Below are 18596 nucleotides of genomic sequence, written 5' to 3' on the forward strand. Positions count from 1 at the left end.
GGCTGTAGATGTCATATACATGGACTTCAGTAAGGCGTTTGATAAGGTTCCCCATGGTAGGCTGATGGAGAAAGTGAAGGCGCATGGGGTCCAAGGTGTGCTAGCTAGATGGATAAAGAACTGGCTGGGCAACAGGAGACAGAGAGTAGCAGTGGAAGGGAGTTTCTCAAAATGGAGATGTGTGACCAGTGGTGTTCCACAGGGATCCGTGCTGGGACCACTGTTGTTTGTGATATACATAAATGATTTGGAGGAAAGTATAGGTGGTCTGATTAGCAAGTTTGCAGACGACACTAAGATTGGTGGAGTAGCAGATAGTGAAGGGGACTGTCAGAGAATACAGCAGAATATAGATAGATTGGAGAGTTGGGCAGAGAAATGGCAGATGGAGTTCAATCAGGGCAAATGCAAGGTGATGCATTTTGGAAGATCCAATTCAAGAGTGAACTATACAGTAAATGGAAAAGTCCTGGGGAAAATTGATGTACAGAGAGATTTGGGTGTTCAGGTCCATTGTTCCCTGAAGGTGGCAACGCCGGTCAATAGAGTGGTCAAGAAGGCATACGGCATGCTTTCCTTCATCGGACGGGGTATTGAGTACAGGAGTTGGCAGGTTATGTTACAGTTGTATAGGACTTTGGTTCGGCCACATTTGGAATACTGCGTGCAGTTCTGGTCGCCACATTACCAAAAGGATGTGGATGCTTTGGAGAGGGTGCAGAGGAGGTTCACCAGGATGTTGCCTGGTATGGAGGGCGCTAGCTATGAAGAGAGGTTGAGTAGATTAGGATTATTTTCATTAGAAAGACGGAGGTTGAGGGGGGACCTGATTGAGGTGTACAAAATCATGAGAGGTATAGACAGGGTGGATAGCAAGAAGCTTTTTCCCCCAGAGTGGGGGATTCAATTACAAGGGGACACGAGTTCAAAGTGAAAGGGGAAAAGTTTAGGGGGGATATGCGTGGAAAGTTCTTTACGCAGAGGGTGGTGGGTGCATGGAACGCATTACCAGCGGAGGTGGTAGACGCGGGCACGATAGCGTCTTTTAAGATGTATCTAGACAGATACATGAATGGGCAGGAAGTAAAGAGATACAGACCCTTAGAAAATAGGCGACAGGTTTAGATAGAGGATTTGGATCGGCGTGGGCTTGGAGGGCCGAAGGGCCTGTTCCTGTGCTGTAATTTTCTTTGTTCTTTTGTTCTTTGTGACAGAAATGTAGATGAATATTTCTTTGATAGTGGGGGTAAGGTGGAGGTTGAAAATACTATTAAGGAAACTACGAAGGTATGAGGAGCGAGTTGGCTATGATGGGTTGGGAAATGTTAATTAAAGGGATGAGGGTGGATAGGCAATGGCAAACATTTAAAGAGCGCATGGATGAACTGCAATAATTGTTTATCCCTGTGTGGCGCAAAAGTAAAGCGGGGAACGTAGCCAAACCATGGCTTACAAGGGAAATTAGAGATGGCATTAGATCCAAGGAAGAGGCATGTAAATCTGCCAGAAAAAACAACTGACCTGAGGATTTGGAGCAGTTCAGAATTCAGCAAAGTAGGACCAAGGGATTGATTAAGAAGGGGAAAATAGAGTATGAGAGCAAACTTACGGGGAACATAAAAACTGACTGCAAAAGTTTCTATAAGTATGTGAAGAGAAAAAGATTGGTGAAGACAAATGTAGGTCCTTACAGTCAGAAACAGGGGAATTTATTATGGGGAACAAAGAAATGGCTGACCAACTAAATGCTTTGGTTCTGTCTTCACAAAAGAGGACACAAATATCGTACCAGAAATGTTGGGGAACACAGGGCTTAGTGAGAGAGAGGAACTGAAGGAAATCAGTATTAGTAGTGAAATGGTGTTGGGGAAATTGATAGAATTGAAGGCCGATAAATCCCCAGGGCCTGATGGTATGCATCCCAGAGTACTTAAGGAAGTGGCCCAAGAAATAGTGGATGCATTGGTGGTTATCTTCCAAGATTCTATAGACTCTGGAACAGTTCCTACAGATTGGAGGGTAGCTAATGTAACCCCACTAATTAAAATGGGAGGTAGAGAGAAAGCAGGGAAAGAGATGTAGAAAGACCTGTCAGCCTGATGTTGGTAGTGGGGAAAATTTTACAGTCCATTATCAAAGATTTTATAGCAGAGCACTTAGAGAACAGTGGTAGAATCGGGCAGAGTCAGCATGGATTTACGAAAGGGAAATCATGCTTGACCAATCTGCTAGAATTCTTCGAGGATTAACCAGTAGAGTTGATGAGGGGGAAGCCAGTGGATGTGGTTTATTTGGACTTTCAGAAGGCTTTCGACAAAGTCCCACATAAGAGATTAGCGTGTAAAATTAAAGCGCAGGGGATTGGGGGTAGTGTATTGCGATGGATAGAAAATTGGTTGGCAGATAGAAAACAAAGAGTAGGGATAAACGGGTCTCTTTCCGAATGGCAGGCAGTGACTAGTGGGGTACCGCAGGGATCGGTGCTAGGACCCCAGCTATTCACAATATACACTCATGATTTAGATGAGGGAACTAAATGTAATGTCTCCAAATTTGCAAATGACTCAAAACTGGGTGGGAGGGTGTGTTGTGAGGAGGATACAGAGAGGCTTCAGGGTGATTTGGACAAGTTGAGTGAGTGGGCTAATGCATGGCAGATGCAGAATAATGTGGATAAATGTGAGGTTATCCACTTTGGTAGCAAAAACAGGAAGGCAGATGATTATCTGAACGGCTATAAACTGAGAGAGGGGAATATGCAACAAGAACAAAGAGAACAAAGAACAAAGATAATTACAGCACAGGAACAGGCCCTTCGGCCCTCCAAGCCTGCGCCGATCCAGATCCTCTCTCTAAACATGTCGCCTATTTTCTAAGGTTCTGTATCTCTTTTCTTCCTGCCCATTCATGTATCTGTCTAGATACATCTTAAAAGACTCCATCGTGCCCGCATCTACCACCTCCGCTGGCAACGCGTTCCAGGTGCCCACCACCCTCTGCGTAAAGAACTTTCCACGCATATCCCCCCTAAACATTTCCCCTTTCACTTTGAACTCGTGTCCTCTCGTAATTGAAACCCCCACTCTGGGAAAAAGCCTCTTGCTGTCCACCCTGTCTATACCTCTCATGATTTTGTACACCTCAATCAGGTCCCCCCTCAACCTCCGTCTTTCTAATGAAAATAATCCTAATCTACTCAACCTCTCTTCATAGCTAGCGCCCTCCATACCAGGCAACATCCTGGTGAACCTCCTCTGCACCCTCTCCAAAGCATCCACATCCTTTTGATAATGTGGCGACCAGAACTGTACGCAGTATTCCAAATGTGGCCGAACCAAAGTCCTATACAACTGTAACATGACCTGCCAACTCTTGTACTCAATGCCCCGTCCGATGAAGGAAAGCATGCCGTATGCCTTCTTGACCACTCTATTTACCTGCGTTGCCACCTTCAGGGAACAGTGGACCTGAACACCCAAATCTCTCTGGACATCAATTTTCCCCAGGACTTTTCCATTTACTGTATAGTTCACTCTTGAATTGGATCTTCCAAAATGCATCACCTCGCATTTGCCCTGATTGAACTCCATCTGCCATTTCTCTGCCCAACTCTCTAATATATCTATATTCTGCTGTATTGTCTGACAGTCCCCTTCACTATCTGCTACTCCACCAATCTTAGTGTCGTCTGCAAACTTGCTAATCAGTCCACCTATTCTTTCCTCCAAATCATTAATGTATATCACAAACAACAGTGGTCCCAGCACGGATCCCTGTGGAACACCACTGGTCACACGTCTCCATTTTGAGAAACTCCCCTCTACTGCTACTCTCTGTCTCCTGTTGCCCAGCCAGTTCTTTATCCATCTAGCTAGTACACCTTGGACCCCAAGCGCCTTCACTTTCTCCATCAGCCTGCCATGGGGAACCTTATCAAACGCCTTACTGAAGTCCATGTATATGACATCGACAGCCCTTCCCTCATCAATCAACTTTGTCACTTCCTCAAAGAATTCTATTAAGTTGGTAAGACATGACCTTCCCTGCACAAAACCATGTTGCCTATCACTGATGAGCCCATTTTCTTCCAAATGGGAATAGATCCTATCCCTCAGTATCTTCTCCAGCAGCTTCCCTACCACTGACGTCAGGCTCACCGGTCTATAATTACCTGGATTATCTCTGCTACCCTTCTTAAACAAGGGGACAACATTAGCAATTCTCCAGTCCTCCGGGACCTCACCCGTGTTTAAGGATGCTGCAAAGATATCTGTTAAGGCCCCAGCTATTTCCTCTCTCGCTTCCCTCAGTAACCTGGGATAGATCCCATCCGGACCTGGGGACTTGTCCACCTTAATGCCCTTTAGAATACCCAACACTTCCTCCCTCCTTATGCCGACTTGACCTAGAGTAATCAAACATCTGTTCCTAACCTCAACATCCGTCATGTCCCTCTCCTCGGTGAATACCGATGCAAAGTACTCGTTTAGAATCTCACCCATTTTCTCTGAGTCCAAGCGTAACATTCCTCCTTTGTCCGTTAGTGGGCCAATCCTTTCTCTAGTTACCCTCTTTCTCCTTATATATGAATAAAAGGCTTTGGGATTTTCCTTAACCCTGTTTGCTAAAGATATTTCATGACCCCTTTTAGCCCTCTTAATTCCTCGTTTCAGATTGGTCCTACAATCCCGATATTCTTTCAAAGCTTCGTCTTTCATCAGCTGCCTACACCTTATGTATGCTTCCTTTTTCCTCTTAGCTAGTTTCACAATTTCACCTGTCATCCATGGTTCCCTAATCTTGCCATTTCTATCCCTCATTTTCACAGGAACATGTCTCTCCTGAACGCTAATCAACCTCTCTTTAAAAGCCTCCCACATATCACATGTGGATTTACCTTCAAACAGCTGCTCCCAATCTACATTTCCCAGCTCCTGCCGAATTTTGGTATAGTTGGCCTTCCCCCAATTTAGCACTCTTCCTTTAGGACCACTCTCGTCTTTGTCCATGAGTATTTTAAAGCTTACGGAATTGTGATCACTATTCCCAAAGTAGTCCCCTACTGAAACTTCAACAACCTGGCCGGGCTCATTCCCCAACACCAGGTCCAGTATGGCCCCTTCCCGAGTTGGACTATTTACAAGACCTGAGTGTTCTTGTACACCAGTCACTGAAGGTAAGCATGCAGGTGCAACAGGCGGTAAAAAAGGCAAATGGTATGTTGGCCTTCATAGCAAGAGGATTCGAGTACAGGAGCAGAGATATCTTGCTGCAATTATCCAGGGCCTTGGTGAGGCCACACCTGGAATATTGTGTGCAGTTTTCGTCTCCTTATCTGAGGAAGGATGTTCTTGCTGTAGAGGAAGTGCAGCGAAGGTTTACCAGACTGATTCCTGGGATGGCGAAACTGACGGATGAGGAGAGATTGAGTTGGTTAGGATTATATTCGCTGGAGTTCAGGAGAGTGAGCGGGGATCTCATAGAAACTATAAAATTCTAACAGGACTTGACAGGGTAGATGCAGGAAGGATGTTCCCGATGGTGGGAGAGTCCAGAACCAGGAGTCGTAGTCTAAGGATACGGGGTAAACCTCTCAGGACTGAGATGAGATATTTCTTTACCCAGAGAGTGGTGAGCCTGTGGAATTCGCTACCACAGAAAGCAGTTGAGGCCAAAACATTGTATGTTTTCAAGAAGGAGTTAGATTGGGTCTAAAGGGATCAAAGGGTATGGGGCGAAAGCGCGAACAGGCTACTGAGTTGGATGATCAGCCATGATCATAATAAATGGCGGAGCAGGCTCGTAGGGCCGAATGGCCTACTCCTCCTTTTTTCTATGTTTCTATGTTAAGGTGGAAGTAAGCTGGAGTGGAATGAATATGGAGTTTGAATTTCAACTCAGGCCAGAGGTTGGGTACAATTTGCATCAGCTGAAAGAAGCACCAGGTATGTGGGAACTGGAAGACAAGCCACTGTTGGAGATGCACTACTTGCATTAGGATGAGTCAAAGTAGAACGATGTCCAACAGGGCTGGATCACAGGAATGGCAGTGGTGGAAGGTGGCAGACTACAGAGAGTTTAAGGAGAAATAAAGTGTCCTAGTCTCAATCAGAAGATACTGTTGAGTTTGATCAAAACAATCTTGGTGCTGTGGGCAGTATGGAAAACAGACTTGTGGGATTTGAACAAGCAGTTATGGGGAGATCTGGAGCACGCAGCTTGAAGTTGGTGACATGATCAAGGACCTACTGCTATTAAAGAGGACCTTTCTGTTTGAAATGCAGCCGATGCATTTGACAATATAAACATGACTACTTTGCAAAGTAATTGTTATGTACAACTTTGTGATGTGAGCCTATATGAATGCATATTTTTCAACTTTGGAAATTGAGCAATAGTTAACAGTGCGCACAGCAGGCTTAATGGGCCAAATATTACTTGGTACAGTTTAATTACTGTAAACCTTCTGCAAGTTTTCATTAATTTTATGACAACAATGAAGAACATGTTGAGATTTTGAATGTGGTGAGTAAAAGCTGTATTCAAAATTGGGAAGGAGTGGTTTACACTGATTTAATTTTTTTTAAAAAGTCCAACAAATTTGTCTTCCAGGAGCTGTCAAGTTGCGGCTGGAACAAAAAGGAAAAGCACAGTTCGTCACCAAATGTTGTAGCCTTCACAAGGAGGTTTAATCATGTGAGTATCAGTCGGGACTTGGTTAATAGCTTTGAAGGGAGAAGTGCTTGTAAAGTAGATTACATTTGATAATCTGCTTTTAAAAAATTAATTGAGATTAAAAAATGGTAAGATGGGGCTCTGTGATCTGTAAAAATTTACGGTCAAAATTAGTTGGTCTCTTTGAGGCCCAAATTCCTATTCTTCCCCACCACCACCCTCCCCACCCCCAAATACACCAATCAGTTGCACATATTGATGATACAAAAGTGCAGTATGTGAGACACACATTCCACTGATCGTGTGGTATTTTGCTTCTTTTAAATCATTAAAGCACATCTGATCCATTGTTCTGAAAAGTTGAATGGAAAAATAGTAGGTTAACTGGCTCATGGTTAATCTTCTGCATTATAAATATGAAGAACAATGATATTAAGATGTTACAGTTTGGCTTTTCCCAATATTTTTCGATTGTGTTCCTGATAAACAGTGTGCAGTAGCAGACCAAGTTTCTTATGCACTTGAACCTGATGCCGTTGAACATCCTTTGTGTGTGTGTGTGCGTGCGTGCGTGCGTCTATGTGTGTGTCCGCGCACTAGCTTGTCCAGGTTTAACAGTTACCCCCAAATCATGGTATATTGATCACCGGAGTACACTTAGAATGCACATCACAACCCATCCCTTCTGAAAGATAAAAAATTATATATCGACAGACCAGTATATACCAGTGGGTCAGTTATATTTCGATACTGATATGGCACAATTCTTGGAGGAGAAAAAAACTAGAAAAATGTAATCAGTGGCTATAAGAGCAGGTCAGAGGCTAGGAATTCTGTCGCAGATGACTCACCTCCTGTCTCCCCACTGCCTGTCCACCTTCTGCAAGGCACAAGTCAGGGGTGTGATGGAATACTCTCCACTTGCCTGGATGGGTGCAGCTCCAACAACACTCAAGAGGATAGTTATGGAAAAGGACAAAGATGGACGGGAAATAAAGGTACTGAATTGGGGGAAGGCCGATTTCAATATGATAAAACAGGATTTGCCCAAAGTGGACTGGGAGCAGCTACTTGTAGGAAAGTCTACATCAGACCAGTGGGAGTCCTTCAAAAAGGAATTAGTGAGAGTTCAGGGTCAACGTGTTCCCGTAGAGGTGAAGGGTCGGACCAACAAGTCCAGGGAACTCTGGATGTCAAGGGATACAAAGGATTAGATAAAGAAAAAAAAGGAGGCATATGGCAGATTCTGGGGCTGAACACAGCGGATGCCCTAGAGGAGTATAGAAAGTGTAGTGGGGTCCTTAAAAAAGTAATTTGGAGAGCGAAGAGGAGGCATGAAAAAACACTGGCATGAGAAAGGAAAATCCCAAGGCGTTTTACAAGTTTATTAAGGGCAAGAGGATAACCAGGGAAAGAGTAGGGCCCATTAGGGACCAAAGTGGCAATCTGTATGTGGAACCAGATGACGTAGGTGAGGTTTTAAATGATTACTTTTCATCTGTGTTCACTATGGAGAAAGACAATACAGGTGTAGAGATCAGGGAGGGGGCTTGTGATATACTTAAACAAATTAGCATTGAAATGGAGGAGGTATTAGCAGTTTTAATGGGCTTAAAAGTGGATAAATCCCCAGGCCCAGATGTGATGTATCCCAGGCTGCTTTATGAGGCAAGGGAGGAGATTGCAGGGGCTCTGACACAAATTTTCAAATCCTCTCTTGCCACAGGAGAGGTGCCAGAGGACTGGAGGACAGCGAATTATTCAAGAAGGGTGGTAGGGATAAACCAGGTAATTACAGGCCAGTGAGTCTAACATAAGTGGTCGGGAAACTATTTGAAAAAATTCTGAGGGACAGGATTAATCCCCACTTGGAGAGGCAGGAATTAATCAAGGATAGTCAGCATGGTTTTGTCAGGGGGAAATCATGTCTAACAAATTTGATTGAATTTTTAGAGGAGGTGGCTAGGTGTGTAGATGAGAGTAAAGCAGTTGATGTAGTCTACATGGACTTCAGTAAGGCTTTTGATAAGGTCCTGCATGGGACATTGGTCAAGAAGGTAAGAGTGAATGGGATCCCGGGCAATTTGGCAAATTGGATCCAAAGTTGGCTTAGTGGCAGGAGGCAGAGGGTGATGGTCGAGGGTTATTTTTGCGATTGGAAGCCTGTGACCAGTGGTGTACTGCAGGGATCGGTGCTGGGACCCTTGCTGTTTGTAGTGTACATTAGTGATTTAGACATGAATATAGGAGGTATGATCAGTAAGTTCGCAGATGACACTAAAATTGCTTGTGTAGTAAATAGTGAGGAGGAAAGCCTTCGATTACAGGACGATATATATTGGCTGGTAAGATGAGCAGAGGAGTGGCAAATGGAATTTAATCCTGAGAAGTGTGAGGTGATGCATTTTTGGAGGACTGATAGGTCCCTAGGAAGTACAGAGGGTTAGATGGACCTTGGTGTACTTGTCCATAGATCACTGAAGGCAGCAGCACAGGTAGATAAGGTGGTTAGGAAGGCAAATGTGATACTTGCCTTTATTAGCCGAGGCATAGAATATAAGAGCAGGGAGGTTATGATGGAGCTGTATAAAATTCTGGTTAGGCCACAACTGGAGTACTGTATACAGTTCTGGTCGCCACACTATAGGAAGGATGTGATTGCACTGGAGAGGGTGCAGAGGAGATTCACCAAGATGTTGCCTGGGATGGTGAATTTTAGTTATGAAGAGAAACTGGATAGGCTATGGTTGTTTTCCTTAGAGCAGAGAAGGCTGAGGGGGGAGCTGATAGAGGTAGACGAAATTATGAGGGGCATAGATAGGGTAGATAGCAAGAAACTTTTTCCCTCGGCGGAGGTGTCAATAACCAGGGAGCAAGGATTTAAGGTAAGGAGCAGGAGGTTTAGATGGGATTTGAGGGAACAGTTTTTCACCCAGAGGGTGGTTGGAATCTGGAACACACTGCCTGAAAAGGTGGTAGAGGCAGGCACCCTCACAACATTTAAGTAGTATGTAGATGAGCACTTGAAATGCCATAGCATACAAGGCTATTGGCCAAGTGCTGGACAATGGGATTAGAATAGATAGGTGCTTGATGGCCAGCACGGACACGATGTGCCGATGGGCCTGTTTCTGTGCTGTATAACTCCATGACTCTGACGATCCAGGACAACGCAGCCCGCTTCATTGGCACCCCATTCACCAGCTTCAACATTCACTCCCTTCACCACGGTGGCAACAGTGTGTACTACCATCTACAAGATGCACTGCAGCAACTCACCAAGGCTCCTTCGATAACACCTTCCAAACCGACTTCTACCACCTCAAAGGACAAGGGCAGCAGGTGCATGGGAACATCAACACCTGCAAGTTCCCCTCCAAGCCACACACCATCCTGCCTTAGAACTATATTGCCGTTCCTTCACAGTCACTGGGTCAAAATCCTGGAACTCCCGTCCTAACAGCACTGTTGGTGTACCTACACCCCAAGGACTGCAGCAGTTCAAGAATCTTGCATCTAGTTCTGGTTACCACACTTTAGGAAAGATGTGAGGGTACTTGAGAGGGTGCAGGGGAGATTTACCAGAACGGTCGCAGTGATGAGAAATTTTAGCTACAAGGTTAGGTTGAAGAAGCTGGGGGTCGTTCTCCTTGGATCACCACCACCTTCTCAAGGGAAATTAGGGATTAAATGCTGACCTAGAAAGCGACACCCAGATCCCATGAACAGATACAAAAAAAGTTCACTGGGGGTTAATGTACTTTTTAAAGAATTTGTTACTTAGAAAGTTTGATGAACAGCAGCACTTTTGGATCAAACCATCCAGCTTGTGTCTCGGATAATGTGATTGAAAATGAAAGAAGTATGAGCATGAGTAGACCATACAGCCCATTGAGCCTGTTCTGCCTTTCAATAAGGTCATGGCTGAACTTCTACATTAACTCCACTTTCCTGCACTATCTCCATATCCCTTTATTCCTGGGTGCCCAATAATCTATTGATCTCAGTCTTGAATATACTCAGCGATTCCAAGATCCAAAGACTCACAACCCACTGAATGAAGAAATTTCTCCTCAACACAGTCCAAAATGGCCAACACCTTATCCTGAGACTATGACCCCTCGGTCAAGATTTTCCAACAAGGGGAGACAGCCTCTCAGCGTCTCCCCTTTCAAGCCCTCGAAGAATTTTATATGTTTCAGTGAGATCACCTATCATTCCTCTAAACGCCAGAGAATGTTGGCCCATTTAATGCAATCTCTCGTCATAGGATAGCCCCCTCATCCTAATCAATCTAGTGAACCTTTGTTGCACCCCCTCTAAGGCGAATAGAGTCATTACTTCACAGAAGGAGGCCACTCAGCCCATCGAGTCAGTGCCTGCTCTCTGTAGAGCAATCCAATCAGTTCCATTCCCCTGCTCTATCTCTGTAGCCCTCCAAGTTTATTTCCCTCAAGTGCCCATCCACAGTCCTTTTGAAATCATCCATTGTCTGCGCTTCTACCACGCTCGTAGGCAGAGAGTTCCAGGCCATTAAAGATCGCTGCTTTAAAAAAGTTCTTCCTCACATCCCCCTGCATCTCTTGACCAAAACCAGAAATTGGTGTCCTACAGCTTTTATTTGTTACCTTATCTAAACCTGTCATAATCTTGTACAGATCTCCTCTCAACCCACTTTGATCCAAGGAGCACAACCCACAGCTTCTTCAACCTAACCTTGTAGCATGTGAGAGCAGCAGGGAGAAGAAGATCCCAAACAGTGTCGGTGCAAGAACACAGCCCTGTTTCACGCCACTCAGGATAGGAAAGGGGTCTGATGAGGCGCCGCTATGCTGAATTGTGCCTCCCAATATTGTCATGGAATGAGGTGATGATACCTAGTAGCTTTGGTGGACATCCGATCTTTGCTAGTAGTCTGAAGAGACCACGTCTGCTGACGAGGTCAAAGGCTTTGGTGAGATCAATGAAAGCAACGTAGAGGGGCATCTGTTGTTCGCGGCATTTCTCCTGTAGCTGGCGAAGGGAGAACAGCATGTCAATGGTGAATCTCTCTGCTCGAAAGCCACACTGTGCCTCAGGGTAGACATGCTCAGCCAGTTTCTGGAGCCTGTTTAAAGCAACTCGAGCGAAGACTTTCCCCACTATGCTGAGCAGGGAGAATCCACGGTAGTTGTTGCAGTCACCGCGGTCACCCTTGTTCATATAGAGGGTGATGATATTGGCATCGCGCATGTCCTGTGGTACTGCTCCCTTGCCCCAGCACAGGCAAAGCAGTTCGTAAAAACAGCTAAAGCTGGAAATACTCAACAAGTCTGGCAGCAACTGTAGAGAGAGAAACAGAATTAACATTTCAGGTCTGTAACCTTTCATCAGAACATTTTCTAATTCATTTTTATATTTCTTTCAAGTTTACTGTCACCTATTTTCTCCCTCCTTATCAATTTCATGGGTATCCTTTACTGATTTCTAAAACCCTCCCAATGCTCAGGCTTACTAATCTTTTTGGCAACATTGTAGGCTTTTTTAGAATCTAATAGTAGCCCTAACTTCTCTCGTTAGCCTTGGCAATCCCACTTTTTCAGTAGCGTTTTCATTCCTCAAGGGACTGTATATTCATTGAAAATTATGATTAATTTCTTTAAGTTCTCATTGCTTATCTACCATCATATCTTTTAATATAATTTCCCAATCTACTTTAACCAACTCTCTCCTCATACCTTTATGATTGGCTTTGTTTAATTTTAAGACCATCATTCCTGACTTACCCACATCACTCTAAAACTTAATATGAAATTCCACCATATTGTGATTACTCCTCCACAGACGATCCTTATAAGGTCACTGATTAACCCAGTGTCATTGCGCAATATTATATTTAAAGTAGCCTGTTTCCTAGTTGGACCATAGCCATATTGTAGAAAACTATCTCCAATGTGTTCCATGAACTCACCTTCCAAGTTACCTTCACGTAGAGATTCCGCTTTGGGTGCAGTCGGCGATCCGGATGCAAATTGCATTTGTTTTGAGAATTTCTTTTTCTTGGGTTTCTGCTCAAACTCATTTGCATATCTTTGTCTTCTTGTCTTTGCCCTCCTTGTCTCGAGAGACAATGGGTAAGCACCTGGAGGTGGTCAGTGGTTTGTGAAGCAGCGCCTGGAGTGGCTATAAAGGCCAATTTTAGAGTGACAGACTCTTCCACAGGTGCTGTAGATAAGATTGGTTGTTGGGGCTGTTACACAGTTGGCTCTCTCCTTGCGCTTCTGTCTTTTTTCCTGCCAACTGCTAAGTCTCTTCGACTCGCCACACTTTAGCCCCGCCTTTGTGGTTGCCCGCCAGCTCTGGCGATCGCTGGCAACTGACACCCACGACTTGTGATCAATGTCACAGGACTTCATGTCGCGTTTGCAGACGTCTTTAAAGCGGAGACATGGACGGCCGGTGGGTCTGGTACCAGTGATGAGCTCGCTATACAATGTGTCCTTGGGGATCCTGCCATCTTCCATGCGGCTCACATGGCCAAGCCATCTCAGGCGCTGCATATCACTGGATGTAAAATCTGCCATGTGAACCAACACAATTGGACAGTGTTTTAAAATATAATTCCAAAATAGAAAAAACATAAAAAAATTATTCCTTGCTATATGTGGCAACATATATATATATAAGTGGCAACTTGGTGCAGTAGATTAATACAGCTGAAATGAGTTTTACAAAAAAGCATTTTTAAATAGTGTCATACCACCACCTATGAGTAATCCAATTTTAAATTACCGATAATGACTTTTAAATATACAGAACCATTTGCTAGTTATAATGTGGTAGAGTAGTCAGTTTCTTAGTAAATTTAAAAAGTTATCAAAAAGCTATTAAAATGTGCCTGTTAGTGCGCTTGTGCCACATGAACAAGCTTAATTGTTAGAACATCCTTGAAGGAATGCAGACAAGTGCATTAGCAGAAACTCCCATTGGTGATTTCATTCATCCTCGGGGCATGGCCAATTTTGTGGGTGGGGCCTTCTTGAATGATACTAAAACTAATGCAAAGTCTTACAGAAATATTATTTGCACTTAAAATTCCAAAATCTTTTGTATGGATCATCCACATTTTCTTTCACTGTAAGTTCCTATACCTACTGTTATAATGGATATCACTGCATTAACAATGCACTCTGCGATTACACAATTTGGTCATCAGATGGCTTTTATTCAACAAATCTTCAATGTTTTGTCAACAGTTTCCATATGAAAGTTTTTGGTCAGCTATTTTTTCCTCAGTAAATTTTCAACATTCAAAATAAGGTTCTAAACACAATTTTAAAAATTACATGAACATCATTCCCCTTCAACAACAGTGCTAAATGCAATATCTACTACCACTTGGTGCATTTTTGCATATCATCTTGCTTTGTTTTCTCAGCTTTATAAATGTTAAAGGATTATAAAAAAAAAAGTGCAAAGGAAAACATAAATAAATATCACTATGCAGTTTTTACATAATTCAGTACCCAAAGCACCATAAAATCCCAGAATTCCATTTAATAAAAATGGAATTTGACAGTTAATCAGTGTCCCTGATGTTACCCTCCATATAGCATAAACATCCTCATTGTTTTAAAACTGTAACTCTCTGACTCACCATGAGCAATGTCACAGGGGATCTGCACGTTACCACTACAAAGTATAATTCTGCAAGCAATGGAAATTCGTTGCATCTAAGTAATATCCGAAAGCTGATTACTTGAGTGTAAAATTGAATTTGTTGCCAAGCAAATTATGAGTTTATTAGCTTATGACTAGCAAACTTGACCTTTTATAATTAATCTTAAGCCATGTGCCTCTGGTTTCACATAAAATTTATTATTTTAAGAGGACATGAGATTAGGTTTCTCTCTGCCAACGTTTGAACTGCCAAGATGTGTCCAAATCAGTCCTTCACAAAATTATCACAGCAGCAGCACTACAAATGTTGCTGATGTTTCAGGGAACTCGGTAGAACACTTAAGAGCTGCTGCAGCTGCAACGTAACAATCCAAAAAGACCACATGGAATAATAACTGTGAGCTTCACACATTGTCTGTCCTTTGCATAGAAGTCTTCCAGATGTGGTAATTTCTTGGACACAGAAGCTGAAATTGAATGTTAACCATAAGTTGCTCAAACAAAACATGTATTAATGAAAGATCTATCACTAGCTGTACAGCTCAATCTTTCATAGTCCTTCAGTGCTAAATTCAAAGATAAATTCAGCAGACATATCAAGAACTGATTTTGTTGCAGTTGTTTTAAGTTGTACCCTGTTGTGATGCTATTTGATTATACATTTCCAATCCCTAAATTGTGATTTCAGCTCTCATTTGGAAAACTCTTTAATTTTCCCTTAGTTGCCACAGATATATTAAAAAAGAAATCCCACAAAGAAGCTAGTCACACTATATTTCTGGTTTACAGTATTTTTTAAATCTGTATTTAAATGCTTCTAACTATGGAAGAAATAGCAAAAGGAATGCGCTGAAGCATCAGGCACCGAGCTGACGGTTAGAAATTCACAGCATCTGCAAAGAAAGGTTTCAGCTTTTGTCTCTTTGTCAGAACTAGACTGGAGCAAGTTCTGTCCAATTTTGATGAAGGGTACACACCGAAAATGGTAACCTGTCTTTTCTCTTTACAGATACTGTCAGACCTGCTATGCATTTTGAACATGTTCTGGTTTCATTCCCGGTTTCCAGCATTTTCATTTTCCCACTTTTTTTTCTCATTTCAACAAGACGGCTGTTGGGCACTTCAATTCCTTGTTCTGACTTATCCCTAACCTTTCTAGACAAGTTCATCATCCCTTATTTAATTGACCTGCCCTTTAATTAAGTTTCTTAAGTAACCCTGTGCAGTTTCAAAGATATCAGTACCACACCAGATTACTTTCTATGACACTAATTGTTTAGTGATATGATGTAGCAATTGGTGATGAGAAGCTGTCTGCCTTTCATTTATTCTGGAGTGCCTGTCGTTTTCAAGACTTGTTTCCTTTAGCCAAAATCGTTCCGTGTCAGCTTTGGCTCAGTGGCAGCACTCTTGTCTTCAAATCAGAAAATTGTGGGTTCAAGCCCCACTCTATAGACTTCGGCATATTATCGAGTATCCCACTGGAAAATATTGCAGAGTCAGAAATGCTGTTTCTCAGATGAGTTGTTAAACTGAGGCTCTGTCTGCTTGTTCATATGGATGTAAAAGAATCCATAACTTATTTTAAGAAAAGCAGGGGAGTTCTCCCAGTGTCCTGGCCAACATTTATCCCTCAAACAACACCACCAATAACAGATTTTTTGATTATTTTTCTCATTGTTGTTTGCTATGTGCAAATTAGCTGCCACATTTTCCTATATTAATTACAACAGTGACAACACTTCAGTAGTATTTCATTGGTTATGAAAAACTTTGAGATGGTGAGGATATGAAAGAGTTTACATAAATGCAAGGTCTTTTATTTCTTTTCCCCCTTTCCCCTTTTTACTTTCCCTCTCTTCCCTTCCCTCTTTCTCTCTTCCCTTCCCTCTTTCCCACTTCCCTTCCCTTTTTCTGATTGTACTATGCTCCTCCAGATATCTATTGTTGTATTTTTATTTCTCCTGTGTTACTATAGGAAATAACCTAGATTTTAAGGAGACAACGCTAATCAATGCAATCATTTTTGCTGTGCCAAGTTTCCAGGTTTGCAAAGATCTGTTTTACACAGAAATTTTCTCTATCTTTGCTTTCAAAAATAGGTTCTGCCATGAAGTTTATTTTCTATCTGCAGCATATGCTCATAATTACCTTGGCTTTTGTGGACCTTTGCTGTGAAAATTGAGTCAGAACAAATCATGCTTGTAATTTTAAAACAGCCAAAGCCACATTTACTTTTGTGGCTGACAGTTCAACAGCAAGTTTTCATCTTCCCTTAGCTACTCCAAACTGGAAGGAGAGGTATTCAGTCTGGCGTGTCTAAGGTACACATTCTGGTTTAAAGTTGATATTGCCATTTATGAAGCCAGTTAATTCCAAGCACAATTAAGTTTTAATCTTGTCGATGACCCATAAAATGAGGGAGCGTTATTTGTTTAAGTCAAACATATTTCTTCTATGACAAATCACATCTGGTAGCTGCAGGTATCTGCACTGGTTGAACAATCTTTGCATGTCAGAGGGCATGAGCTCTTAATAGTCAGAGCTTTGGCTATATACTGGCAGTTCTCACCTGAACATCAAGAAGCACTACAGGCATACCCTTTTCCAACTGAAGTGATTTTGTAGATTGTCTTAAAGAAACATGTTTTTTAGCTTGCAATTTTCAATGCCAGCTTACTATGTACAAAATACTGATTTAATATGTTGGAGGCCAGTTTTCTGTTGGTAATCTGAATCAGCCCCTGTCCAAGCAAAGTGCTTCTTTCATAGAATACTTAATACGTTTCTCATTTCATTCTTGTACTGTCCAACCCAAGGGATTGGAGAGAAGGAAAACTAAGATGTGATGCAGATCTTATTGTAATCTTGGTTTATATAAATACCAACAATAATGGACAATTAAAGACTTTGGGGTTGCTGCACAGCTTAGATGGAACTTTGCTCTCATGTCCATCCTGCCTGTCCCTCACAATTGTGATACCTTGTCTATCTTAATAGATGTACTGCCCACCTCACTCCACTGGTGATCTAGGAAAGACGAAAACAGAATCTTGTATGTTTCAGTGAGATCACCTGTCATTCTTCTAAACTCCAGAGAGTATAGGCCCAATTTGCTCAGTCTCTCATCATAGGACAACCCTGTCATCATAGGACAACCCTCTCATCCCAGGAATCAATCTAGTGAACCTTTGCTGTACCACTTGCAAGGCAAGTATATCCTTCCTTAGATATGGAGACCAGAACTGCACACAGTGCTCCAGGTGTGGTGTCGCCAAAGTCCAATACAAATACAGCAAGACTTCCTTATTTTTGTACTCCAATCCCTTGCAATAAAGGCCAATGTGGCATTTACCTTCCTAATTGCTTGCTGTTCCTTGTACATGTAAGAAAGACTTTCATTGTTGAGTAGGCCCAAGTTTCTTTGAACATCACCATTTAAAAGTTTCACACATTGTAAAAAATATTCTGCTTTCTTACTACCAAAGTGAATAACCTTACACTTCCCTACATTATACTTCCATATGCCACCTTGTTGCCCACTCAACCTGTCTATATCTCTTTGCAGCCTCTTCGTGTCCTCCTCACAGTTTTCATTCCCATCTAGCATTGTACTCTCAGGAAACTTGGATACGTTACTCTCGGTCTCTTTGTCTCAGTTATTAATATAGATTGCAAATAGCTGCAGCCCTAGCACTGATCCTTGCCGCATTCCATTAGTCCCAGCTTGCCAACTTGAAAATGCCCCGTTTATCCCTACTGTCTGCTTCCTGCTGTTAATCAATCCTCTGATATACTACCCCCAAGTCCATGAGCCCTTACCTTGAATATTGACCTTTTGTATGGCATCTTATTGAATGCCTTCTCGAAATCCAAGTACACTACAATTTTTTTATTAGCTTTATGGGATGTGGGCATCGCTGGCAAGGCCAACATTTGTTGCCCATCCCTAATTGCACTTAAGAAGGTGGTGGTGGTGAGCTGCCTTCTTGAACAGCTGCAGTCCTTCTGGTCAGGGTACGCCCACAGTGCTCTGAGGAAGGGAGATCCAGGATCTTGATCCAGTGGCAGTGAAGGAACGGCGATTATATTTCCAAGTCAGGATGGCTTCTTGCTTGGAGGGGAACTTGCAGTTGGTGGTGTACCCACCCGTCTTCTAGGTGGAAGAGACTGCGGATTTGGAAGGTGCTGTTGAAGGAGGCCTGGTGACTTGCTGCAGTACATCTTGTATATGGTACACACAGCTGCCACTGTGCGTTGGT

At 42.8% G+C, this 18596-nt stretch overlaps 1 protein-coding gene across 10 annotated transcripts in view; it reads left to right on the forward strand.

Annotated features, from left to right (window-relative positions):
* ralgps2 (Ral GEF with PH domain and SH3 binding motif 2) overlaps nt 1-18596 on the forward strand; it is a 556829-nt gene that overhangs the window by 253008 nt on the left and 285225 nt on the right. For all 10 annotated transcript variants that reach the window (XM_068037890.1, XM_068037888.1, XM_068037884.1 and 7 more), the window contains one exon: nt 6613-6696. In XM_068037890.1, the coding sequence (XP_067893991.1) occupies nt 6613-6696 (84 nt within the window). The remainder of the gene's footprint in view (nt 1-6612; nt 6697-18596) is intronic.

This window comes from Heterodontus francisci, chromosome 8 (assembly GCF_036365525.1).
Source record: "Heterodontus francisci isolate sHetFra1 chromosome 8, sHetFra1.hap1, whole genome shotgun sequence".
NCBI lineage: Eukaryota > Metazoa > Chordata > Chondrichthyes > Heterodontiformes > Heterodontidae > Heterodontus > Heterodontus francisci.